The sequence below is a fragment of the Echiichthys vipera genome (genome assembly GCF_963691815.1).
Source record: "Echiichthys vipera genome assembly, chromosome: 7".
NCBI classification, from domain to species: domain Eukaryota; kingdom Metazoa; phylum Chordata; class Actinopteri; order Perciformes; family Trachinidae; genus Echiichthys; species Echiichthys vipera.
The window spans coordinates 24,852,832-24,880,364 of record NC_139832.1 but is presented as its reverse complement, the minus strand read 5'-3'; the positions used below and the strand labels follow the sequence as shown (position 1 = coordinate 24,880,364).

Genomic DNA, 27,533 nt, shown 5'->3' with positions numbered 1-27,533 from the left:
AGTATCTGGGCTTAAGAAGATGCAACTTGCATGTAAATAGTCTAGTGCTCTTCTCCCAGCTAAGAATTTACATGCCACACATGCAAAATGAAAAAATCCTGTCTGTCCACTGCAGGCTACACGTGCATATAAGGCACGTCCACATTAAACAAAAGCTGAATAAGTCAATATTGTTAGGTTGAGAATTTTTGTTCATGTTTTTCCCTTTCACAACTTAACATGGTTATATACATTGAAGCTAGCAAACCATAAGTGTATATACTTTTTTCTTCTATTACTTTGTGTGTTTTAATGAAAAATGCATTTATTACATTTGTGTATAGGTCTGTCATTCATTGTATTTTATTCCTTTTGTTTTGTGTGTTTTTTATCTTTTTCTTTGTGTGTTGTTTTACATGTTCAAAATAAAATATAAAGAAGAAACTTTTGCAGATTAGCAAAAAGAAGAAAAAGATAACAATTGGAATTTTAACAGTTAAGAATAGTCTGAATTTATGTAAATTTGTTTCTTATTTCTAAGTGTTTAAACACTTCTAATACATCCTGCCATGGCACCAGGTACTGAAACAGATAAGCTAGAGGGAAAGAAACCTTGAGCATTAATTGAAATGTTGTGATTTGTATTTTCTCTCTAATAAAGGGGGTGACAGCTTAAGCTATTATCTTACTATTTCACTTTTGCAATCTGCTAAGGTTATGCTCACTCACAGCAAAGTGAATGATAAACCCATTTCTGTTTATCCTACAGTGAATTTATCCATCTCTGAACTCACCCCTGCGGAGGAGCCCTCAGATTAAGAGATGGCTGTGACGAGGAAGAGGTTCTCCTCCGTCTGCTCCTCTTCCTCGGCTGAAGAAGACAGTGCTAGCCTCTATGACAGTGTTCCCGTTTCTGCCTCTGATCCACCCAGTGAACAAGAACATCTATATGGAGCTCTGCTCTGGTGAGCGTCCTCTGCTGCCCCCATCACAGTGGCAGATATACAAGATTTGAACAGTCGAGGAAGTATTCACCAAACATCTTAAGGCTAAGAGGAGGTCCTAACTTGCTGATTCAGGAGTAACTGTTAAAAATAAGCAGCGTTTCACTCCTAATTTTAGGGCCGCTAACTTTTTAAGATAAGTGTAATTGACAAAGCATTTTAGCGCTAAAAGTACAGTTTAGTGCTAAAAGTAAATCTCTAAAAACACAGGTGTCCTCTCTAGGACTCCTAAGTGAGTAACTCAGGAAGGACCTAACATGGCTGCTGCAGTCAACATTTTGGAGAGATTAGATGATAGTGAGCTTTTAAAAAGGTATAAAAACCACCCAATATCACCAGAGATTAAAGTTGTAACAGCTCTCCGCTATTTGGCCACGGAAGAAATGCAGCTGTGCAGCAAAGACGATCTTGGCATCTCTCAGCTGTCGGTCAGGAGGATTTTGCACCAGATGATAAAAGTTCTATCCAGACCTCACATAGTGCAGCAGTTCATTCACTTCCCCAATGAAGTGTTTCTATCATAAATTTACTCTTAGAGACTCATTCCCTCTCAGTCAATCCCTGTAAGCATAGGAGGAAATTACTCTTAACTCAGAACTTTTAGTGCTCCTTAAATGTTTTGTGAATAAAGCCCCAGATCATTTACTTAAGTAGAAGTAACTGGACTACACTGTAAAAACATTCATAAGTTGAAAATGTTATGTACAAAACAATGTGTTATAGCTAAATGCACTTAAAGTATAACAATTCTAAGTAATCAATGGCTTCTGTGAGTGACATAATTTTACGTATGCATTAATGTTCAAATGGTATTTTAATGTTGCCAAGTCTCTTTGTCTAGTTGTCATCGTGTCCGAGACTCTTTGCTGAGCTCCAACAGCAGCTTCACCAGATACAGAGGCATTCTCAACTGGATCATCATTCTCCTGGTCAGGTTTCTAATCTCTGCCTGTTCATTTCATAGATAGACCTTTATCAGTTTATATGGAGTAACCAAACTTAGTTTTACTCTGTTTGTGTCATTCTGACTTTCAGGTCCTGACTCATGCCCACTTGTTCTTGGAGAATTTCATACAGTGAGTAGACGCACCTGTGCATATGGGCTATACATTGTTTTTTTTCCCACATTTGTTTATTGAATTTGCAGATGGTCGAAGAAGAAAAGTTACAACAGTTGTACAGTTTGTCATTGCTCTGCCTTAAAGTGAAGGAACAGGAATGGGGCTGGGAAAAAACACCAACATACTGTAAATCCCACTATCCCTCCCAACAACCCATGTCCGACATGGTCACAGTAACCAACGAAATAAATTAATAACATACAGCATAAGTAGATAAATCAGGTACAATGAAACCAAATAGAGTGAAATCCCTAGTTAATAGCAAAATAAATAAGGTGATACAGGAAAAGGAAGAGATAAAAAAGACAAACACAAATCTCCTCTACATTTTCTTCTTGAATTTAGATTGTGGATACATTTCTCTTCCTTGTTCAAACATGTGGAAACATAGACACACTTATACATATCATTTGTGTTCATTTGAGTATTATAGTTTGATAATTGCATTCTAATACAAATCTGTTATTTATGGATGGATGGCAATGGTTGGTCTATCATCATACAGAACAAATGATGGTTGCCAGAGGATGAATCGTAAAGACTGGTGATCCCCTGACTATTCATCTAGTACCATCATCGCCTCAGCTGTGCTTTGTTTTAATTTGCAATGGTTAGCATGCTAACACGCAGATGCTAGCATGGCTGTAATTTCAGTCAAAAGCAACTGGATTTGGTTATTTGTCTTGGAAGACGTTTCACCTCTCATCCAAGAGGCTTCATCAGTTCATGTACACATCTGACCAGACTAGGACTGGTCCAACTAACTAGTGTGGAGATCCAGGTATTTAACCTCTCACAAGGCCGATGATGTCACTGAAACCCTTTGTGCTCCAAGTGCCAATGACTGTCGTTAGAGTGACAGTCGTTGGTGGGAAGTAGGTTTCGACTTTTTTAGTGCTCTGAGAGGCGCCCTCACAACTTGTGGCTACCCCAGCTGGACCTTTGTTAAAACGGCAGCTGCTTCCAGAAAGAAAACCAAAGTGGTTGAGAAAGAAAAAGATAACAGGAGAAACAACATAGTCATCCTGTATGTGGCTGGGGAATCAGAGAATCAGGAGGATCTTCAACAAACTGCATTCATGTGTATTTCAAACCCAGTAACACACTCAGACAGAGACTTGTACATCCCACCACACACCCACAAAAGCAATCTGGTTTATGCTGTCCAATGCAACGCGGAATGCAAAGATCTCTACATTGGAGAAACAAACAACCACTGCATAAACGCATGGCCCAACACAGGAGAGCTTACTCCTCAGGCCTTGACTCCGCTGTCCACTTACACCTCAATGAGAAAGCCCACTCCTTTGATGACAACAATGTCCAAATCTTGGACAGAGAGGACAGATGGTTTAAAAGAGGACTCAAAGAAGCCAAAGTATGCAAAAGTAGAGAAATCGCTAAACAGAGGAGGAGGTCTGAGACACCACTTATCTCCAATTTACAATGCTGCCCGTTCATCCCTTCCCAAGCAACCGCTCACAAATGGCCTCCTGTGACTCCAACGACTGTCGTTAAGACTCAATAGAGCACTAAGGAAGTCGAAACCTACTTCCCACCAACGACTGTCACTCTAAGGAGGGTCGTTGGCACTTGGAGCACAAAGGGTTCCAGTGACATCATCTGCCTTGTGAGAGGTTAAATACCTTGACCTCACACCAGTTAGTTGGACCAGTCCCAGCCTGGTCAGATGCGTACATGAACTGATGAAGCCTCTTGGATGAGAGGTGAAACGTCTTCCTAGACAAATAACCAAGTCCAGTTGCTTTTGACTGAAATTGCTTTGGGGATAACGATGACCTGGACAAATGAGAACATTCACAGGCCTAGCATGGCTGTAGTCTATCATTTATATAATTGTCTTTAAGGGGAAAGAGAGCACAAAAGGTCAGTTCTTATTCTTGAAACAGGAGTTCCAAAGCAAGGCTGTTGAATCTGAATCACCCCAGTAAGAGATCCACGGGGCCGACTCTCTCACCCGAGATTACTGTCTTTAAGAGGCTGTAGCGGGTTCCATGTTAAAGGCAAAGTGAAGATGTTGGAATCATATGAAACTAGACGATCTAAGTAATCCATTGGTGCCATGCTAGCTGGTTGGGAAGAGGGTTAAATAACGCTCCGAATGTGGCTAAACTTGGCGAGGAAAATATTGGCATGGGGTATTTTCGAAGTTGTGCCCTGACCTCAGACCTCAAGATATCTGAATGAAAATGAGTTCTATGGTTACCCATGAGACACACACGTCCACTTTATCTTATTCCCATGCAGTCTGAATCTTGTGGATTCAACAGGCCGAATTGTGTTCATATGTGAGGGTGTTAGTCTCCATTGTAGCTGTTACTTTGTAGTGTGACCATATTTTTAAACTTGACCTCACTGTATTCACAACCACAAACTAGAGACCTAGGGCATTCAGAGCGTGGATGGCTTTCCTAGGTATATTGACAATAAGAGTGAATAACAGACATCTCCAAATGTCAAAAGTGGTTGACACTAAATCCCAGAATCCCTCGAGGTTTTGGTGTCTTGATGTGGTATTTTGGGAGGGATCTTTGCCCATTTTAATCAATTCTCTTGTGGTAAAAAATGGTTTAAAAAAATCTACAAATGTATATATACAGTATATATATAGGTCATATGTTAGCTAATTCAACTATTGACCTTTATATTCCTCTTCCGAACAGACATGGCTTTTTGATAGATGTCAAAAAGGTCTTGGAGCATCTCTTTGAGGACAACTGCAACTGGCCATCTGTCAACCTCATTTTAGGTGAGGAGGAACTCCTTTTGATAGAACTGCAGCAAAATATCAATAGCAGAAATTACATTAGATCAAGTTTAATTAAAAGACTACTTCACAGATTTACAAGTGGTGGAAGTCCACTACAAGTAAAAGTCCTGCATTCAAAGTCTTACTTAAGTAAATATATGTACTGTAAGTATTATCAGCAAAAGTAAGTATGTAAGTACATACATATAGTGCAGTAAAATGTTCTCTTTCACTGTTTTTCCTATTACATCTGATGTTTTTGGATTTATATTCCTGCTGCATTAATGTAAAAGTTGCATTTTCCTGCTGTAGAAGTTGAAGGTTGTGCTCATTTTAACTCCTTTATATACCTTTGGGTAGTTTAACAGGAAGTGGTTAGAAAATTGTCAACTGAAAAGTAACTTGAGCTGTCAGATAAATGTAGTGCAGTAAAAAGCACAATATTTACCTCTGAGATGTTTTTTTAAAAGGATCAAAATCGATGCAGCAGAACCAAAAACATCATCTTTATTCCACACATTTCCTGGGGCCTACTTACCCACAAAGCAACTAGATCATTGACAGTTGGTTCTAAGATTTATGTGTGTGATGATGGTATATAGCAGCTAATGCAGCCCCTAACACCAGATTTCTTTTTTCATTTACAAACTTGTGGTCTTCAGCTCTTCAGGCAATGTATTTGATTCTGTGCAGGTCCCTCTGGAGCCCCAAAAGACTTCATACAAGTTTTTATGATACATGGAGTAGTAGCTACTCCCCAAGGCCTGCAAACAGACACTGATGTGAGCTCTGGGATGGGGTTTTGTTGCTGCAGCAGCAAATAGTAAACACAGCACACGTAGCCTATCATTGTGAATTAACAAAATATCTGTATTTCTTTTCAGCTGCCAACATATTTGCCATTACTGCTTTGCTCCTTGAGAGGTCTCAGGAAAATGTAAGATTCTGGTGTATTTTCTTTGTCTCTGTCATTTTGATAAGGCCGTTTTCATTTATTGAATGCATCAACAAGCGATCTGTCATCTCAGAAATAATTGGAAAAGACAGCACTTCTATTCCATTTATTTCTATCAGGGTATGCTGTCTCCCACCAACGGTCATCGTTTGCATCTCACAAATCTGGGCTTCGTCCTGCTATTTCCTGCTGCAGTCATAGTACACGAGCATACAATATCAACAGGTAACAACTACATATTCTGTACAGCTATGATACAGCGACAAAAAACAACAACAAACTTAATCGACATTTAATGGATATTAATTGTGCTCTAATGATCTTGTGTCATTGCTTGTGTGTTTCTGTTTTTGTCCACCAGGTGGAGCGTTCTTCTCCCTCTGGTTCTACACTGCTCTGGGGATGAAGCTGTATTCATACCAGGAAACTAATCGCTGGTACCGACAGGCCCATTCAACTGATGCAGGTATTTTTTCCTGCAACAGAAGTTGCACTGATTTAATTTCAGAATGAAAACAAGTAATCCAACAGGAAGTGCTCTTTTATCTGCGTTTTCAGAGGGGGACAGAAAGGTGTCCGTGGCAATAAAAGCCCACAATGAGCAGCTTACTTTCCGAGGTGAAACTACTCACACTTCATAAGATGATGCTTGATTTCTTCACATTAACTTGATGATGCATTTTGTCCTCAGTGATTCTGTCTTTGTTTTCTCAGATCTGTATTATTTCCTATTTGCGCCCACGCTGTGCTACCAGAGAGGATTCCCATACACCCCTAAGGTCCGCATCAATAAGCTCCTGCACAGGCTGCTGGAAATGGTGAGCTGAACAGTGGCTCCGTTGTCACTGAGGGCTGGATGAAAGGAATGATATCATAAAATAATACAATGCCGGCCACTATTATTTTTATTATTTTTCTGGCAGATTTTTCAAGCCTTTTTTTATTAGATAAGACAGACGGGAAATGGGGGGAGGGAGTGAGGGAGAGCAAGGGTGGGGGGAGACATGCAGCAAAGGCCCGCAGGTCGGAGTCAAACCCGCAGCCGCTGCCTCGAGGACCTTCAGCCTCTTTACATGAGCCAACTGCTCTAACCACTCATCCACTGCCACCCCCTTACTGTGTATACTTTTGAAATAATAACTCACAACTATGCATTGATATAAAATGTTGATGTGGTTTGTTACTTTGACTAAGTTAAGATGAACTCTGGTGCTTAGTATTTCCATATACATGTGTGTATGCGTAAATAATCCGTAGATCATAATTAGTAGGTTGAAAGAAGTTTTATCTATGTGGCATGGATCTACTTATAATGGGCCCAGATATATTTGATGTTTTCAGATATAATAGGTATTATGGATGAAAACACTGCAGCTTTTTAACTTTGGCATTTTCTACCTTTAGGTCGTCGTAATCCAGATCATGGTTGGAATTGTGCAGCAGGTACAGCAGCTGGTCAAAGTAATCCTGTATTGTACAGTATGTGACTGTGTACTTATCCCTTCAGAATCAGAATCAGAGCCAGAATCTCTTTATTGTCATTGCGCATAGTACAACGAAATTTAAGTGTCATCCAGACACAAATTTTAAATGTATAAGAAAGGTAAAATTTGTATATATATATATATATATATATATATATATATATATATATATATATATATATACATATAACAAATAAAGATAAAATATACAGATAAATAAGACTAGCAGCTGAGGTAAAAGGTACAGCACTGTATTGTTGTGTTGTCCAGTTATTTAGTAGTGCAAGTTTTTTTTAAGGTGCTTGGAAATGAGATGTAGTTGAATGCAAATGTATTAATTCTTATTTTGCATTATTCAGTTCACTTATGGCTGTGGGGTAGAATCTGTCTGAGTCTGTTTGTGTGAGATTTGAAAGGTTGTGTCCAGGGTGGGAAGGGTCCTTCAGGATGTTGGCTGCCTTACATAGTACAGTGTGCTATCTATCATAGTTTAGTACAGTATCATGTTGTTACTGTACTAGTACACAATGCTCTATCTATACGTATGGGTCCAGCACAGCAGCAGATGCTGTACCTGCTATGAGGAAAATCGGATACATCGTGTTACAGAGAGAAACATATGTAAAGGTGTAGTTTGTTACACTATATTAAGGGATCATCAACTACATGGTTATTGAAAAACAGCGAAGGACGAGGACTATCTGCTTCCTCTCGGCCTCACAGACCATCATGGATTATTTCACTCATGCCATGACCAAAATATTATAATTGCTTATTTTTTTGAGCAATATCTGCTTTATATCAAAACATTTGTGTTGGCACCATCTTTGTCAACCATGTGTTAAATATTTCTTTACTTCCCCCCGATAAAGCAAGGGATGACAGAAAGGATTGTGTAGCTGCACTGAAATAGCTCTTTAATTATCACATTTATTTCCATGTCATTTTGAAGAGATGTTCATGGTCCCCAGAGGATGAATCCTACTGACTTTGGTGATCCTCTGACTTTTCATGCAGTTCCACCATCTGGTTGACATTTTAGGTTTTAGGGAAATATTGGAACAATTATTGGACTGAGCACAGTGGTACAAAGCCTAAGAATAAATCATCTTCCTGGGAAATGAGAGGGCGAGTGAAAGCCAGAGCCCAGAGATTTATGATGCTATTGGCTGAGCTGCACTGCCATCCAGACGGTGCTCCTCATCAACAGTTATGCCTAGTAGGACACAGACGCTCGCACCTGTAAAAGGAAGTGTTAGCAATGAACCTCCACAACAACAAAATGTACAACTTGAGGATGGCTGTGGAGTCTTGTTTCTGTGAGCTACTGTATGCAAATGTACATTGAATGCTATTACTGCATCTTTTGCTTCCTTTTAGTGGATTGAGCCCATTTTCCAGAGATCCGAAAACTCATTTTCTGTGAGTGAAACATAACCTCTTAATTGTGAAGATTAAAACAAATGCAGCTTCCCCACATGTGTAATTCACTTTTTTTAATTTGTATCATTCTTATACATAGAGTATGGACATCACTATGAGAGTGGAGCACCTGGTCGGACTGGTGGTAAGTGGTTTCCTTTTTGTTTTAACATTACATTCTATTGAATTTGAGTAAATCCATTTGGATAGCCCAGAACTATAAAGCCCTGAGCCAATGAAAGACGTCTGTGGAGAAAGTTTTCCCTGATAGTGGTGATGACAAGGATACGGAGGGGGAGGAGCAGCATGTTTGGGCATGATAATGACATATACTGTATAAGTTTGTACACCGTCGTACATGACACAATTATAGAGGTAGAGATAACAGAGATTGCATTGAAAAAAATATTTTCTTGTCAGGCACCAACCCATTTCCTCTGGCTCCTCTTCTTCTTCTTGAGTCACTCCTACCTGAATTTCTGTGCAGAACTGCTGCGCTTTGGTGATCGGCATTTTTATGGAGACTGGTGGTCAGTTGCACGAAGCCATTTCTGCACATTTTGTTGTTGCACATTCTGCGATGGCTCATTGCATTTCATCTTTCATTTACAGGAATGCTACAACTCTGATCACTTTCTGGAAGAACTGGAATATTCCCTTTCAGAAATGGTGCCACAGGTATTACAGTCTGACAGATCTGAGATATGCCTGGAGTAATATCATTTCCCCACTTTTGCTTTCATCTCTTATGTGTCTTTGCTCTGTGTCTTCACTTGTCTGAAGACATGTATACACTCGGCTGGTGGAAAAGAATGTGCCGCCTTCACGAGCAGACTTACTGGTCTTCCTGATGTCAGCTGCTCTTTTTGAGGTACAGTCATTTTAATCACGATAAAAATTATTTTCTATTTATTTTCATTATGTGAGAGCATTCATTTATTTACAATTACATTTTTAGTTTGAGTGCACACATACAAACATCATTAAACAGATAACAGCAGTGAAACAGGGTCAGAGACGTTTTACAGTACATGCGTCTTACTGTATGAACTATATATATATATATATATATATATACAGTATATATATATTAGATCAGGTTCAGGTTACTTTATTGATACCCAAGGGAAAACTAGTTTTGCAAAATATCCATCACAATATGAACAATAAAAACAAGAAGTAAAACATTAAATAAGAAACAGATTAGAATCGACAAAGTCCTGCAATCCATAAAATTAAAGCATGAAATAAAAACAAATAAATAAAAATATAAAAACACAAAAACGCCAAGAGCAAATTTCATACATATATATATATATATATATATATATATATATAGGTAGTAAAAAAAAATACAATGAGATAAAAAAAAACATCTATAACATGCTCCAAAATGACTTATGTATGTCTATATATAATATATATAGGGCTATTGGCCCGAGCAAGCAATGCTCTAATAACCTGCTGTGATGTGTTTTTCCTCTCTTCTACACAGTATATGATTGCTCTGCCCCTGCATAGCTGCCGTCTGTGGATTTTCCTCATGATGCTATTTGAGGTGAGAATATCAGACCAGTGGCAGCTGGTCATTTTTACCTGGATGGGACTAGAGGCACTGCTCACACACCAGTAGTGTTGTGACTCCAACTTCACTGTTTCATTCATTCAACAGTTCAATTAAAAAAACAGACACATTTCATCCAACACCTCAGCTCAGCTTGACTTCTTAATCTAACTGTCTGTTTGAGGGATCCACAAGAATGCTCCTTGGAATTGGAAGGGAAAAATAAGAATTATCGGCTATAACAGATATTTTTATAATAACAGTGTATCAGATGACAACTTGAAAACATTGTGACAATGTGAAAGAGGTCGCTTGTGGTGATGAATATACAGAGACAGCTGACTTTCGTAGAATAAGTAGGCAGCTGTTTTCAGGGAAGAAGCTCTAAAACGATACTGTACACAGCCTGCTCAGCAGCAAACAGCAGACAAACAAAGTCAGTGACTAGCTGGTGAACATATGCACATTTAGCAGCTAAAGAGACAGATGTTTTCCCAGAAGAGCAAAAAGGAGAAAAGTAGACTTATATTCACCACGTAGAGACAACTATGACTCCATATGAATGATATTATTGCTCCATAACTGCTGGAGGAGGAACCTAGTGCACTGTAATTTGTATGTAATGGAGGAGGGTTGTGGATCGGTCACAAAAAACAGGACTTTCAACCGGGGGACCGGTGTTCATGTCCCAGAAGAACTGACCTTGACCTTTCTTGCCTAACCTTAACTGTTACGGTCATGTACTTGTTGCTGTTTCACAGCATTAAAGAGGGTCATATTTCATAAGATATACAAATTGTTGTGCACAATGTTTTGTAAGATATCATAACATCCTGTTGATGAGAACCATTTGAATATTGGCTAGCAAGGACCCAATACCCAATAATGTTACCTTAAGATATACTGAAACACTTAAAAAGTAAAAACCATATAATTTGATTTGAATATAATTATTTAAGAATAAGATATTATCTATAAGCTTGCTGACTCGATATTAAAGTGTAATTCAGGCGCAAAATTATCCCATGGGCTTTTTCGGCACTTATATATGTCAAATAGGCCATTGACACCGTTTTTTTTCGCGTATGAACTATTAATGGAGAAATCCGGGACGTGGCTAACACTGATTAGCTCCGGGCAGTGCGGTGAAGAAATTAAAACGGCTTTTTTAACCACTGATACTGCTCATGCAGTAGCATGAGAAGTGGCCCAACTGGCCCCTGTACCAGCTCCTCTCATAGTAAAGTCCATTCAAGTTGATTACAAAAGTCAATCTAAAAGGAAGGAGCCCATTGGTGCTTAGTTTTATGTGTAGGGACTCTTCTCATGCTACTGCAGAGGTTTGGTGTTATTTTGAGCAGTATTAGTGGTTAAAAAAAAGCTGTTTTTAATGCCTTCCTCGAGCTAATCAGTGTTAGCCACGTCCAGCTGTTAGCGACTGTCCCGGATTTCTCTGGTAATAGTTGTTCCATGGGGTGATTTTGAGCCGGAATTACACTTTAAGCTTTATGGCTGGTTGAGCACTGCACGTGGGCCCTGTATTTCACATTTAGTAAAAGAAAACATATTTAAATTGTTAGCAATATTATGTCATTTATGGTCTTTGCGGATTAAATACTAAAAAGCAGGTTTTATTTTCTGTATCATTATAGTAAGAACACACCAAAGGTGACGTCAGAGCTTTCCGTTTTTATGAGAAGCAGTGAATAATTTGCAAATGGCACAACATGATCACAGAAATAACACTCCATCAGAACTGATTTATGATTAACTGTGAACCTAAACAGTAGCAATAATGGAAGAAAGCAGTTAATGCATTTGGACTGCCAGGAGGATTTATGTGTCCAAAGTGCTCACCATGTCTTTTTATCCTTAGAAATCTAAATATTTCACGATCATGACAAACACACTTTGTTGAATGATGTAAATATAAATCATCTTTACCTGTTTTTACCTGTAACCGAACCTTATTAAATCCCATTGTGTCTTCTCTTTCTAGCTTCTGGTGGCAGTATTCCTCGCAAACTATTTCCAGGGAAACTATGGCAACGGCTTAGTGTGGCTGTGCCTGCTGATGGGCCCTCTTCTGGCTGTGATCACCTACTTTCACGACCACTACATCAGCTTCCATCACCATCGTCATCAGTCATCATCATCCTCACCACTGACATCAGACCACAGTCTTCCCAGTGGAGTCTTCCTGCAGCCCCACTGATGGAGGAGCAGCGTCTGCAAGAAATTCTATCTTATTGGGCTGCATTTACGATCCAGAGCTCAGTGAAGGCTGCTCATTCCTGTGCAAGGATCCATTTTGATGCCTTGAAAACCTTTTGGAGTTTTAATCCACAACCTCTTCCCAGTTCAGCATATGCTACTATAGGCTACTAGCTACTTCCACATCTGACAAATATTAATGCAATAAACAATGGATGCATCATTACCAGCTGCAAGAGAAGCACTGGAATTATTTTCTTATTTTTCTGTGTGGGGTGTGGGGGTGTGTGTGTGTGTGTGCATGTGCGTGTGTGATCATAGCAAGATGTGGTCAACTGTAGCAGTAACTAGATCAGAGGAGGTTCTGCCGATTTTGCCAGGTGTCTGTCCGTCTGTGGGCAGATTTTTTCATCGCTTTAGCTTCGCAACCATGCGAGGGACAGTCACAAAATGTTACAAGTTGTAGTTGAGATCTAAATAAAGGTTGACCTCACAGATTGGTGCGGTCCGAGCAACGGCACCGGAAGTAGGGGGGTAGGATTTAGGGAAGTGGCCATTGCCTCACCACAATACACCCCTGGCCCCCTTTGCAGAAAAGCTGGTGTGATCCCATTGCCAGATGTTTGTCTCTAGTTTCTTAGCCTAAATTAGTACGTCTGAAGCTTGTTGAATGTAACCGAAAAATGAACTTCAACATGGAGAGGCTGCAGCAACCTCAGCCACTGTGTTGGACAGTAAAGGTCTGTGTGATCGTTCCTGTTATAATGATGTGAGTCCGCAGCACAGACGATGAGGTTGCTGCTTACTCACTGCCATATCAACATGTGGTCATCGAAGTTTACTGTAAGTTTCATGGACATGATCCAATCGGGAAAAAACAAGGAATGATTGTTCCTCATGGTTCACTAAGTCTAAGTGTGGAATGATTTAAAGCATGTCTACAGGTCAGGTAAAGTTTGTATAGACCTTAGTGCTAGTTTGAAATCATCTGGCTTATTATCATAGTTCCTCTGCCATATTTTAGTTTTTTTATTTTATAGCATAAACTTGTGATACGTACAGGCCTACAGTACATGTATAGCCTACTTTTCAATTATTTATTCAAAAAATGACTTTTCTTTGATTTTACATCTTTAGTTATCACTCTGTCGCAGAACTCATCAGACCTGTAATGCGAACTGTCTCATCTCAGAGTCTGCAGCGCTAAAAATACCGATCGGTACACGGTGTAACGTCTGTTAGTGCTCTCACTGGGACAGCTAAAGACATGGACCCCAGATGGTTCATATGTCCATGGCCAGATTAACCCTCTTGGGGTATGTAGCTTTGCTGCTTAAAAGCACTCATCAATAAAGAGATCAGCCGTATATATTTCAAGAAACTGTGTTCTCTCTGTGGGTGGGGTCACTTAGCCTTCTTGCTTTCTGTGGTTGTAAGCAGAAACTTTCAGCCTTAAATTTCCCTCCATTGTAGCAGACAAAGGGAAACGCCAGGGGAGTGAAGGGACAGACAACGATAGAGAGGGAGAGTGCTGCAAACAGCCGAAAGAACGCTTTCTAAGTTTCTAAGATTGCTGATTTGGACAAAGAATAGTTCTTAAGTTAAAAAAATACTTAGCGATGTGCTTGTGCTACATTCTTCAATCACAAGTGGACTCACAGTTCACACCTGGCATGAAGGAATGCATTTCCACATGTGTCTTGAGTGTCCACTTGTAATCAGAGCACACTTCCCTGCTCTATGCAAAAAATAAAAAAGCAGAAAGGATTACTGGAATTATTTCGTTATTATTTATTAAAACTTTATATTACAAGGAATATACTGTATATATATAGACAGAGATAGATAGATAGATTTTTTTCTTGGCTTTTGTTTGGTTCTGGACTGTACCTTTGACTTTCAGTTATCTGGTTTTTAGTTTTCAGTTCTTGTTCCTGGTTTGGTTCATTGTTTTGTATTTCCTGTTTTATTGTCTGCCCCGCCCTGGTTTTATTTCACCAGACCTTAACTAGCCCTGCAGTCACCTGACCTCCTGCTTACCTGTTCTCACTTCCCACCATTTATACGTGTGTTTGGACTTTAGTTCACAGTTTGCCTGTTACCTGTCCTTCTGCCTCCTGTCTTCTATTTGGATGCAAGACCTGTAAGCCTTTTTTCAATAAATCACTGAAATGTTCCCGCTGCCTCCCAAATGATTTGTCTGCATCTGCCTTCTCTGCTCCAAAACCAAGAACATCAAAGGTGCTTACAGTGCACATAACACAGTATCCTATTAAAAACAAAACATACACATATATTTATATATATACAGTATGTATGTATGTATGTATGTATGTATATATATATATATATATAAAGGTATAAAATGTACAGTTGTGCAAACGGAAAGGTAGCAGCAAATTAGTTATATAATATTGAGAGATAGCACATCTTATAAAGTAAAGAGTAGCACTGATGCAGTCACTCTATGTTTAATGCCTGTATATCATCGGGACTAATAGACTTCTTATATATGTTCCGGCTGGCCCTTGGGACCCTAAATCTTAGACCAGCTAAGACTCTGCGTGTAGTAGATGTGAAGTAGCTGCAATTATCATTCTGCCTTTCTGTGTACAGCACTGCCAAATATATTGCAAAGTTGTTTCTGTGACTTGCTAATCACCTACGCTGCAATGTTGAAAATCGTGGCGATCTTGTTTCTGATCTTCGCAGTCAAGTTGATGACCGTACCGTGCTGTTATGTTAAATAATAAAATGCTTTCCACCAGGTTTCTGTATTCCAATTAAAGTATGTGTTGGCTTTCACCAAAGCTCCTCAGCTTCCTGATTAAAATCTCTGACTACCCTTCTTAAAAATGCTCTGAAACCTCATTAAAACTTAGGGTCTGATCAATGATTGTGCGCGAGTACCTAAACCGCTCTACTTGTTCTACGGGGTGGTCATTGAGTATGATGGGGGGTGGGGGGTCCACTTGCTTTTGTTTGTATTATAAGTTATTTGGATTTGGCCACATTCATTTCTAGTTTACTTGCCTGACAGCAGTCCTGAAGAACAGTGAGAGATCCAGAATCTCAGCAGACAGCAGGACAATGTTTCACATAAAAAACAAACATGAACCTAAAAATATAAGGTTACTGACTACTGGCGGTCTTCGGGGAGCTCTGTGCTGCTGACACAGCATGCAGAGCTTAAGAGAGCCGGGGATGAGAACAGGTGCGCAGGTGTCAGATCTCTGAAGAGCACCGGAATAACAACACTGACGGCATGATAACATCCAAAACACAAGGTTGACAGTGATTTCTCTGTGGTTTCTGTGACATGAATGTTTGACGTACTCTAAATTTCAGACGTTGACGAAGCCAGCGAATGAGTATGTCCTTCTGCCAGAGGAGGTTGAATATGAGGTCCTTCAGTGTGGCCCAGGACACTTTTGCGTACTCATTGCTAAAAGAATGTGTTCTGTCATTTGGATCCCAATGCCTCCTCAATGCGTCTCGGCTGTTTAAACCTGTACTTGTGACTGGATTATGGATGTGAAACCAGGTCTGAACAGGGCCTCTGATCCTGGACAAACGCTTTCATTTAGGTCATTAACATTACTGTGGTGGTGCCAACTTGGACAGCATGGAACTGTCCAGTTCCAGACTTTGGTGCTAAAGGGAAGTGGATGGGACTTCTCCATCATATCTTCACCCATTAAGGCTCTTCTCTGTCTTGGTAACAAAGTAGGTTTTTTTTGTTTGTTGACTTTTTATGCCTTTATTTGACAGTACATCTGAAGGTTGAAAGGAAATGGGGGAGAGAGAGGGGGGAGACAGGCAGCAAAGGATCAGTTGAACCCAGGTCTCTGTATATGGGGCGCCCACTGCAAGGTCATCTAGATGGGCGCCCTCACAAAGTGGTGTTTTTTTGTTTTTTTTGTATTCAGTATCAATAGATCAACATCATCATGCAACACCATACAATTCAAGACAACGTATTGCTATTAATTCAATGAATAACAGGTGCTATAGCAAAGCAAACAGAACAAAATAAATCTGGGCACATGTAGTAGTTAAATAGTCTGCTATTCTAATCGAATACACTTTTTGTCAAATTCAGGGAATATCCCAATAGTGTCCCACTGCAGAACTCCAGGCTCAGGCGCACTCCAGCACTGGAACCCATCTCCAAGGCCAGAAATAATGTTCATGGACAAGTTAATGTAACAAAGTGTTATTCATTCTGTAATGTTTATTCACTGTTTGTCTTCTTATTCTAACGAAAAGCTGCAGTGTTTTCTCTTGGTAACCAGTGTAGCATGGAGCATGGGGGAATAAGCATGCTAACTAGTTGCATCAAATCGTAACATTTGACAACTTAATGCTTCATCCATGCACTAAAGCACTGGTTCTCAAACTGTGGTACTTGTACCACTGGTGCTCAAGCTCTCTCTGGTGGTACTTGAAAGAATCTCCAAAATATGTTAAATTCCTTGTTTTAAAGGTTGAATATGTAGAATCGTTATTAAAAGCTATATTTAAAAAAAATTAATACACCCACAGTGCGTTTTACGGGGTAAAGAATGAAAGTGTTGCTTTTCCATATAAAAATATATTTAGCCTGAATTCATATTTTTAAAAAATAGACAATGATGTTCAGTTAACATTGTGGCAGCCAATAGTGGCCGGAATTGCAGGTTGCCAAGGTTGTCTGTTGTTTGGTGCAGCTACTGTGGGCTGGCACTGGGTGAAATGGAGTTTGCCAATCCTGCAGCTGCTTATTTGTCCCAGCAGCTGAGTGACCAGAGACGGGCAAAAACAAGAGTCAATATAGGCCAAGCATTCACTCCATGGACTGAGAGAAAGGAGTTCAATGGCATTAAAATACACGACCAAATGGCTACGTTTCTCCTTGATCCGTAAGCTAACTTTAATGTTTACTTAGCTGTAACGGTAACTGTCAGTCAAACTACTCTGCAATACTTGTTTTTATGGTGTGATTTGCTGGAGGGGATGGGTTCAAACAGTTCTGCTCATTCTCCATATTCAACCTTTAATATTTGCTAAATACTTCTGTAATTTCTTTTGCTCTCTATATTATAGTAAATATATTTTCTGAATGTAAATTGAAGCGGAACTGTTTGTTGAAATAAAGAAGTCATGCTAAATGATGATGTTTACCGTTATTTATGACCCACAATCCTTTGTGCAATAAAAAGGCATGCCTTGGGTCACGTGATGTTGTCACTGAGGCGGAAATGAAAGTTGAGTAGCGACAGCAGCGGAGCTCAGCTGAAGAAGGTACGGCAAAGATTACATTTAAGCCTAATGTGTTAGTGTTTCAATGGATATGACGCGTTATGACATGAACCATGTAACTACCAGTGTATTTTACTTGCTGTCAGGTGATTAGAACCTGTTTTATTGGTATGTCCTTTTATAAAATCCCATAAGTAGCTCGCTCGCTAACAGTTAGCTTCTTCTGGGTGAAGATAGCCAGAATCAGCTACATCTGACCGGACATTGCGTCTTTGCCCCTTCAAAACAAATGCCACAGTGGTGGGCGAACATGCTATATGTAGTATATAACATTGTGTAGAACTCACCACGTAATGCTGCCTTTCAGTTTAGTGTGTAGTTTATTTTGTACGTTGCACTATAACACGCTGCATCATGAAAATGTTCGCCAGTTTAGTTTTAGTTTGGAAAAGACGACCGGAAGTCTGTGTGTTGTCAGTGTCGCTTGACAGTGATGCATATAAATGCCTGGATCATCTTTCGTGTTTGTGTTTTGTACGCAGCGGGCAAGGGTATTTAAATAAAGGGACAATGGAAATAGTTTGTCGTGGACATTTAAATCGTTATTAGTCCATATGAAGTTTAGCCAACATTCACTGAGTAGCGGGCTTAGTTAAAGCTGCGTAGCCGGTCAGCTAGTTTGACAAGGTTGACGGGAGATGCTGTGCGCTTTGTTGTGATTGTTCTGCGGCCCGGAGACAGACCTCAGGTGGACTTTTGGTCAGTACAGGACGTAAAAGTTGCTCTTAATTCTGTCCCAGGTCACATCTGACCCTACATCACTAGGTTTTGTCTGCTCTCAGGCTGAGGTGCAAACAGCAGTCACCTTGGTGTGGCAGCATATAATAACATAAGAGGATGAGATCGCGTCCACAAACCAGCTTCAGGGCTGGGATTAATATATTAAGTAAAGATCATTGTTAACAAAAGCTCCAGACTAGATGTCAATTTTGCTGTGGAACTGCGTATTGTCCTTGCATATGACCTCAGGTGGTCATAGAGATTGAATGCAAACGGGACCAGCAGGCTGCATCTCTGACTTTGCTCAAGGTGATGTTGATGATGGGGGGGGCATTTCTGCCTTTAATGAAATGTATTCAGCCAGGCTGCTAACTATTTATATATGTTATATTTTTTTAGGGGTTGTTCTAATGTTGCAACTAAGTGACAATACGTTGTCATAGTGTGTGTGTTTGTGTGTGCGGTTATGTTTCAGAGCTGTGAGGTCATGGCAGCTGCCAGCGTGAGCAGACCTGGCGGTGCCCACACCACTGAAAAGTCTCAGTTGATCTTGAAAGGTAATGATCTGGGTTTTTTCGCCATCTCATTGAGTTGGTAACTAGCTACCTTACACATTGAGGCTGTGGTTGCTCTGCACGTTAGGCATAGATCAACAGGGAACTATCCTCTCTGTGTGGAGCACAATCTTATGAAACATTTTTTATAATTAAGCAACTTCCTTTTGAATATAATGAGTCAACCTGACACACCACAGACTATATTCCTCCTGTCAGTTTTCTGATTGTCAAAATGCCAAAGGGGCTAACCCTAACCCTTTTTTATAGTCTCTGTATTTACAAAGCTAACCTCCCATTGTTTAGATAGGATGTGCAGGACATTTTACAGCATTTATGAAATTAGACCGCTTTTAGGGCAATTTGTGTATGTTGTACTTTGTCTGTCATTTATTCTTGTGTGACTTGTGTCAACCAACATGTTGTGTTGTCAACCCCATCTTTCAATGTTTACTACAGAAAGGTTTAGGCTGATTGACATTCAGTTCCACTGGAAAAACTTGATGATTGAGTTTGATTAACTCTGCTCAGGTCAGATTCCTTCTTTTTTTTTGGACTGTTGTCAAAATTATTTTATTTTTTTATCGAACAATAGCAGCCCAAATAAGTCACAACTTTGAACTGACCCGCATATTAAAAAACACTGGCAAAGATCCAGGCTTTGATTTGATCAAGTGTTGTTTGTATTGAAACAACATTTTAAATAATCATGTGATCATCTAACAGTTCCCTGTCCAGCCGCTGTGCACCTTCAGGACAGCTGTCGCCTGTACAACGGAATGACAAATGTTGCATTGGGTTCATGCAAAATTCACATGAATTTTTGACACATTTTCATGGGCCAAAGTTTAGGAATGCACCAATAATCCAAGTAAGAATTGAAAATTCCAGATATGAATGCAGAGTGTTGATAAAAATGACCCATGCTGCTTTGGAGATTATTGCCTCTTGTGCCTAATGCTAACCCCTGACGTTCATCGATGTGTCCTCATTCTCCAGTGAATTCACAGAGAGTGAGCTGGCATGTTGATAGAGACAACTAGATTTGTGAACTTTTATCAGTAAGGCAAACGCCGACATCATCAGACAACTTCCAAGAATGGCAAGAGACTGACCAACCGGCTCCGTTGGCGCGGTGAAATCCGCATCGTGTCCAGCCTCCTGCATGCTTTACCCAGACACGCCCTCTTGCTTGAACCGAACAGCACCGCATTTGACACCGCAAATCTTCAGTTGCGTGATGCATGTGTGAAAGACAATTAATCTGGGGTTCATATGTGAAAACGGCTTCTGGCTGGCTGTGGAAGGGAGGAGAGGAGGGGCCAACTTTGAATGCTGTGTGTTTACAAACAATAAGCGATACCTTGTACCTTAAATACATTCACACACACGTCTATTATGTAGGTTGATTGAGAAAACTTATAAACATTATAAATATAGAGTTGTGGTTGAATAATTGTTGTATAATGGGACATATATACTATACACTGTCAGCACAGCAGTTACTTTGTTAGCTACAATGTTATCATATCAATTATGGTCATAACTAAGAAAAAACATTGTAATTAACCAAATTATCCTTGAATGGTGTCATATCACTCAGGTTGATGTATACTTAAGTCTTGGCATGTAGCACTAAAGTGTCGGTCTCCTCAAAGCCTTGTTTTCATATGAACAGGCCAGAAAAAGTACAGTGTGACCAAGTTATTTCCTTTTCCTCTTTTCTACACTACCAATTGTGTTTCATGCAATCATAGTTCAGTCACAACCTCTCAGCATCAGTCACTGTTGGTCGGTGCACCTCCTCATTTACTTCACTATTGATCTCTTCTCTGCCATTATTTACCTGATCTCCCCTCCTCGCTCTGTACAAACCTACTTTTGATTTTTCCATTTGAGATGCTCTTCCACCTCCCCTTCTCACTTCCTTCTCCTCGTCAGAGATATGCTAATCTCTCGTCTGTGATAGGAAGTAGTCTGTCACTGCTTATTCATCCATCCACCCGTCCTGATCAGACGTACCCTGAGAAACGCTGCCAGGCTGTGTGTTCTTCAGATTGCAATCCACAAGTGTTCAGGATGAACACATTGGCTCTCATATGACAGACACATGCCATAACAAGATTCTCAGCAGGCCTACAAGAATTAAAAGCCACTAATTCTGTCTAAGCCGTAGCTGTAGGCCTTTTACCAGAGTTGCAGAGCTTCCAGTAGTGCTGTGATTTAGAGATATATCATGAAGTGTAGAGATGTGTACTGTGTTCAGAAAGGGCTGGTGAGTTTCATCAATTCTCTGTAAGAAGACAGGGACTGTCAGGAAGTTTAATTTGACATGAGTATAACACAGCAGTTGTATAATATGTCTCATGCATTCATTTCATTACGTTGTTTCAGTTCAGCTAGTGAGAATACAAAATAACAGCATAAAAAAAAAACATAGTGCAATTGTATTCTAAGGCTGTAGAAGCGCTCTGATGCAGGTATTTAAATTCCTTGAAAAGTTATGAAACGTTTCAGCAGGCCGGCAGTGTGTACACTTCCCTCCAGTGTCCACACTGGTTTCTGGGCGGGTATTTTTTAACACTGAGGCCTCATCGTGACAGTTAAATTGTTTTTCTTAGATCCCAGTCTCATGAAAATCAACGAGTCATACCACAGATGTTTTTTCTTTCTTCCACTAGAGGGCGATGTTTATATTTGTCTGTTTTCTTGACTCACCACCAACACACAAGTTGCGTCCCAAATCCGTACTGCATACTTACTCTAAGCAGGTTTTGAGTATGAGTATGCATGAAAAGTGTGTTCACATGTGGTAAGCGACACAATAAATATACCGAAAACTGACAGTGCGCGTACAAAAAACTGTTAATGGACACTGTTTTCCCATAAGCAATGCACAAAGGAAATTTATGCACATCTGGAAAAAAACGTCATTTAAAGGTCATTTAAATCATAGGAAAACATTTCTAGGAAGCCCTCAGAAAGGAAAAAATAATGTTTATATTTTTGGACAAAGATTCATTGCAGGGTGTCTCAATGGTGTTAAAAGTTGATAAATCAATCTAGCGAAAATGAAGGCTGTTGTCTTAAGTGCATTTTTCCGAGGTATTAAATTTTAGAACTTGTTCTCAATATTTACATTTGTCATTTGTTAGCTTGAATTTAATCAAGCTAACTTTCAAGCCATTCCAGTATTCTGAAAAAGCTAAGAAGTTTGCCTGTGCAAAAGAAAAAGGTACATAGTCCAATTCGGATTAGCCCTGTGCTTTAAAAAACTCATAATAACATCAACAAGGCTGGGCCGTTTGTCTTAATGTTTGACAAGAGACTAAATAAAGCCACAAAAAAAACCCACAGATGGACATCCATGTTCAAAGTGGCGATAGGGTATTGTATTATTAAACTTCAGCACTCCTGCATAAACCCTGTGCTGTATCTCTGGTTAGTTTGATTGGCAGTGACATTTTAAAGCTGCGGTTTGATTGATATCTGAGGGGTGGAAGTATATAATTTCCTGTTTGTATAAAACTGCAAAGTATTTTGAAGTCCTTTATACAAACTGCAGGAGAAGTATTCTACAGTGAGAGTGATGCTGACAGAACCAAAAATCTGTCTTCAATTTGGACTGAAAGACAAGTGTTGGGTGGCGTCCATGAACTTTAAAAAAAGTTAAGGACTCTGGGAGGTTGATCAAATACATTTCGTCAGTAATGCGTGACATTCAAGCCTTTTAGAAGACGCCATAAACAATATGAGGGATTGTTATCTGAAGACATTTGAATATTGTACATAACATTATGTCATGAAGTACACAGTTAAAATAAAAAATACATACAATTGATCCTTGATTCTAGGGAGCTATCTGCTTTCACGTTACTACTGGTATACGAGGCTGTGATAACAGCACGTTATTACATTTTTGACTGCTATAATGGCCTCTTCCTGAAATAGTATGATAGGGGACATGAAGGACATGAATAAAACTGTATAAAACCATAACATGTCCTGTAAAACAGATTAGGTATGTAACCACGTTTTCTGTATTAGTCCAATCCTAGTCTCGCATTACTAGACCTTTCTCCACAGCGCTGTGTTGCAGTATGGTCTGGCTTCACAAGTTAAGTTAATATTCTGTTATAAGAGTTGCTCTGGAATCAGGTGTGTTAGAGAAACCTATGCCCTGCGTGTTTAAGGTTTCTCCATTACACCTGATTCTAATGTTATCAAGCAACTGAAGCTTGTCACAGGTTTGATAATTGTTAGAATCAGGTGTGTTTGAGCAGGGAGAAACCTAAAACATGCAGGGGGAAATTAGGCACCCCTGCTTTAAACCAATCACTACTGTCTTTGGCGGCATTAAGCCCCGGATGCAATGAAGGTGCCCTTGCAAAATAGATAGCGTTAATAGGGGAAGCAGAGGATACAGCATGCGGGATGTCCGGCTTTATACTTACACTGTACATGCAGTAAAGTAGACTAGTCCAACCCGGTTAAATATATTTTTATATATATACCACTAAATGGGCACAACTGAAATATTTAGACATATATATAGCACATTTGATATCAGTAAACGTAGTGTGCTTTTCATTAAAAATGCATCTGAGGGGCGGCCGGTGGTTAGAGGAGTCGCCCCGTGCAAAGAGGCTGAAGGTCCTTGGGGCAGCGGCCACAGATTCGACTCTGACCTGCGGCCCTTTGCTGCATGCCCCCCCATTTCCTGTCTGTCCTATCTATTAAAGGCTTGAAAAACTGCCAAAAAAATAATCTTTAAAAAAAAATGCATGTGCAAACAAAGCCAATTAGTAGCCCACGTCCACTCTACGGACATAAACATACACAGACATGCACCGGCTAACACATCCACACAGACAGTCAGACACACAAACGCAGTAACTGATCATACGACTGTATGAATTAAAAAGAGTGCTCAGGTTGCTTTAAAAAAAAGGATACAGTTGTGTCACATCTCCGATCATCCGACAGTTCGTAAGTACCAGAATAACTAAAATCACCTTCACCAGATCTGGATCTTACCCTAGGTACAGTTAGATGACAACCACCTGATAACATGAGAGGTCTGACTCGGTGAGCAGGTTAGAAGGCCTTTAAGTACTGGGGTAATATGTTTGCCTGTGTAAAGTACATGTGTGGTTGCTGGCTGAGTTGGTTTGAGTTTCCTCTGATACTCAAATTAAAGGCCTTCGGTTCGCAGATGACTTAATTGTAGGGGTCCAGTCTCACTGGTCGCACAGAGGTGGACAGTATATTATTTAAAAGAAATTGTGGTTGAGGTGTTGTTGATATGAAAGCCAAACCTTTGACCTGTAAAACACACAACGAATAGAAATACATTTCCTTATTGGGGTTGAACTGTCACACAGTATGTTTCAGTCTATTCACTTCTACTCTCATCCCCGGACCCACTATTTTTTTGTTCTAATACATAAACCAGTTTTACAAAAAGAACAAATTTTACAATTTTAAAACCTTCTTATGTGTTTGCATGCTCAGTGGTTTCAGCGAAGCCCCAGTCTCCCAAGCTGCCAAAGTGCCACTCTCGACTCAGCTCCTTTGTCGAGGTGACTGCAGACGGCCTGAGCAGTGAAACCAAGAAAACAGGCAAACGCAGTGGACACCTCGAGCTGCAGTGGAATGAAGACCTTACCCTGTAAGAACACCATTACACACACACACAAGACTATTTTTATATCGATTTAACCTATTGACTAATTTATCAATTAGTAGTTCAGTGCGAACAGTTCATTTTCCTCCCAAAAATTAAATTGACCATTTCATTTAAGTCAATTTTATTTTGAAAAACTGTACGTGATTGTATAATGCAGCACAAAACAAAATGTAAACAAAGGTTTGCATATTGAAATGGAAAGCTACATTGGTAACTGCAAATAACAATAAAAAAGGGCTCATTATTTAGTTTTTGATTAACCAAACCTAACCCATTCTACCACCACACCGCATTCACTACTCAAATGGTTTATAATTTGTTTTCTTTAAATATTTGAATCATTTATCAGTTACTTTTCAGAATCCACATGAAGCACTCTTCACATCAGCATGTATCACGTCTACTGAAAGCACTTATTTAAAGCAGATACGTCACTTTTAAAGCTGGTTTGCATTTTTCTCTCGTTATTAACTGCTTCAAGAGCAATCCGTCAGTACCCGTGTCATTCATTAACAAGCCTGTTAGCAACGTTGTAAACGTGTTCAAACAATTATTTGGAACTCAACTCAAACTCAATTTATGTGTGATTGTGTGATATAGGCAATGAAGAAAAGACTTCCAAACACCAGAATATTCTACTCTAGCAGAAGTTCGGCTTCTTCCACTGTGAAAATCATAGTTTACTCAAAGTGAAAGTCGGCTCATTTAAAACGTTTCCTAAGGTTAAACTGATTAGATTGACTTACTGATATGTAGTATTTGTTGTGTTTATGATTGTTCGTGTGGTAACAAGCCTCAGTTGATAATGTGTTTGTGTTCATGTTGCCTTGTGTTGCACAGCAATGTGACGCCTCAGAGTCGCCTGGATCTGAAGCTGTGGAGCTGCCACACCCTGAGGAAGGAGCTACTGGGCAGCGCCACCATAGACTTACTTGACACACTGCGCACACACGATGGCAAGAGTAAGCCCCCTCACATAAAAACGAGAGAATGATGATATATTTCTTGCTAAGTCTCGATGTAGGTCTTTCTGATGCGTCTCTGGAGCGCAGCTGCAAAATCTGTTGTTCTTCCTACCAGCACCATCATTTGATAAAAGTGACGTAGATAATGGTGCTGATGAATTCAAGTTTTGACTGTAGGGCCCAATGCAGCTCAAAACCTTCCTTGTTCTTCTCTTTGCTTTCTTGCAAACTAGCTACATTTCCAACGACAAAATATTTTTTGGCGTATGCATTTTACAGTGTTTTGGCTGTCTTGGATATTCCTCCAACTGGTGTTGTCCTACAGAAACGGAATCATTTTTAGTTGGATGCTGTCGCCGACGACAACTCATAGAGGGTCGTATGTGCGTTATTATGCATGAAAGTTTTACGCCTCAGTTAGCCAGAGGTGTGCTGGAGACTTCTTCAGGATCCTGAAGATAAACTGAAAAGACAACCAAGACCAGCAGGGTGATTTTCAGCATGTTTTTATCATTGTATTTTGCTAATTTAATTGGTCTACCACCGAAGGAGTGAGAGACGCTGTTTAGAGGGCAGCTGCTCTACGAGCAGCCGGCACCACAGACAGAGACAGCGGGGGAAAACAGCATGTAGAGCCGGCATTTTTCACATTTTACTCAATGACTTGAGAGTTTATTTTTGACCAACAGTCAAAAGACTAACTAAGACTGGTTTGGTGAGGTTTACTGTGTTTCTGTCCAGTTTGAATCAGGTGTGTTGGTGAAAGATAAAATACTTGAATTCAGACGGTATACGGTTGTATTGCATTTTGTGAGTTTATTTAGAAGACAAAAAAAATGAACTTGCTGCTGGAGCGCAATGCATCCTGGTACATGTAGGCACAGTCCTGGAGTCCATTGGTGGATTTAATGCTTAACATCTATTACTGTAAGACATGGAATATGAGGGCAGTGATGATTACAGCGATTGAAATTAATTCAGTGAACATAAATGAGCCTTAAAACTCGTCAGTCTTTAAACTGAGAATTAACTTGTTGTTAACTGTTACTGCTCATCACCAGTAAGGTTGAACTGTAGACAGATATTTTCCCACATTGTCTGGCCGTGACCATATTCTGGGGTGCCACCTTGTAAATGTTTTCTCTTTGGAGTAAGGAAACACCTGATAATATTATTCAGGAGTGTTCCCTCCGTTGTTCTTTAGTACATTTTCCTTATTTCCTCTGGAAGTCTGATGTTTCTGTCAAATTGTGACTTACTTTTGAGATATCTAAACAAGATGTGTTTTTTTTAAAGTAACTGGCATTCATTTTTTAAGATGGGTTGTATATGATGGGAAATCCAATCTTGGCAGGTTTCAGCAACGGACCCCTAAGGGCAACACATCGTATTGCTTAATCTCATCCAACAAAAGATAAGACAGATTCCAGCAAGTCAGTTTCTGTATGTGCATAACTGGATATTCAAAGTTGTAAAAGTTTTGATAGTTGTGCCATTACAACATCAGAGCTTCAGTCCTTATACTGAAACTACACCTGCATAAAATAAAGTTAGAATATAGGCTTATGTCCCATCATACAATAAATCAAATCTGAACTTCGGTGCCATCTTTCAGCACTATAGCTAATTATTAGTGCTATGGAACAATTTCGTCAGTAGCCAATGGAAAAGACTGACAAAGAAGCGGCACGTCTGCTTCTGAAACAACAACAGTATTATTCATGAAGATAAAATGTTACTCATCTCCGTCGGCTTATCTTTGCTCATCGAATACCTCTTCTGTTACAAACG

At 39.7% G+C, this 27,533-nt stretch overlaps 2 protein-coding genes across 5 annotated transcripts in view; both read left to right on the top strand.

Moving 5' to 3' along the window:
* Window positions 1-801: 801 nt before the first annotated feature.
* Window positions 802-12,514, top strand: LOC310949463 (diacylglycerol O-acyltransferase 1-like; the record flags this gene model as incomplete). The annotated part of the gene is made up of 17 exons (XM_083916937.1): window positions 802-944; window positions 1,825-1,912; window positions 2,019-2,059; window positions 4,789-4,874; window positions 5,759-5,811; window positions 5,949-6,054; window positions 6,191-6,295; window positions 6,388-6,447; window positions 6,544-6,647; window positions 7,234-7,272; window positions 8,694-8,735; window positions 8,836-8,880; window positions 9,156-9,265; window positions 9,348-9,413; window positions 9,519-9,606; window positions 10,231-10,293; window positions 12,299-12,514. 17 exons carry the CDS (start codon window positions 802-804, stop codon window positions 12,512-12,514), a joined length of 1,455 nt encoding a protein of 484 aa, XP_083773063.1.
* Window positions 12,515-17,747: 5,233 nt separating this feature from the next.
* The window catches only part of wwp2 (WW domain containing E3 ubiquitin protein ligase 2), a 54,919-nt gene continuing 45,133 nt past the window's right edge, over window positions 17,748-27,533 (top strand). For 3 of the 4 annotated variants that reach the window (XM_083917169.1, XM_083917170.1, XM_083917167.1), the window contains exons 1-4: window positions 17,748-17,796; window positions 19,010-19,091; window positions 24,603-24,759; window positions 25,618-25,739. In XM_083917169.1, the coding sequence (XP_083773295.1) occupies window positions 19,022-19,091; window positions 24,603-24,759; window positions 25,618-25,739 (349 nt within the window). In that variant the 5' untranslated portion in view covers window positions 17,748-17,796; window positions 19,010-19,021. Of the gene's footprint in view, window positions 17,797-18,719; window positions 18,844-19,009; window positions 19,092-24,602; window positions 24,760-25,617; window positions 25,740-27,533 lie in introns of those variants that run through there. The other variant, XM_083917168.1, reaches the window with a different exon arrangement.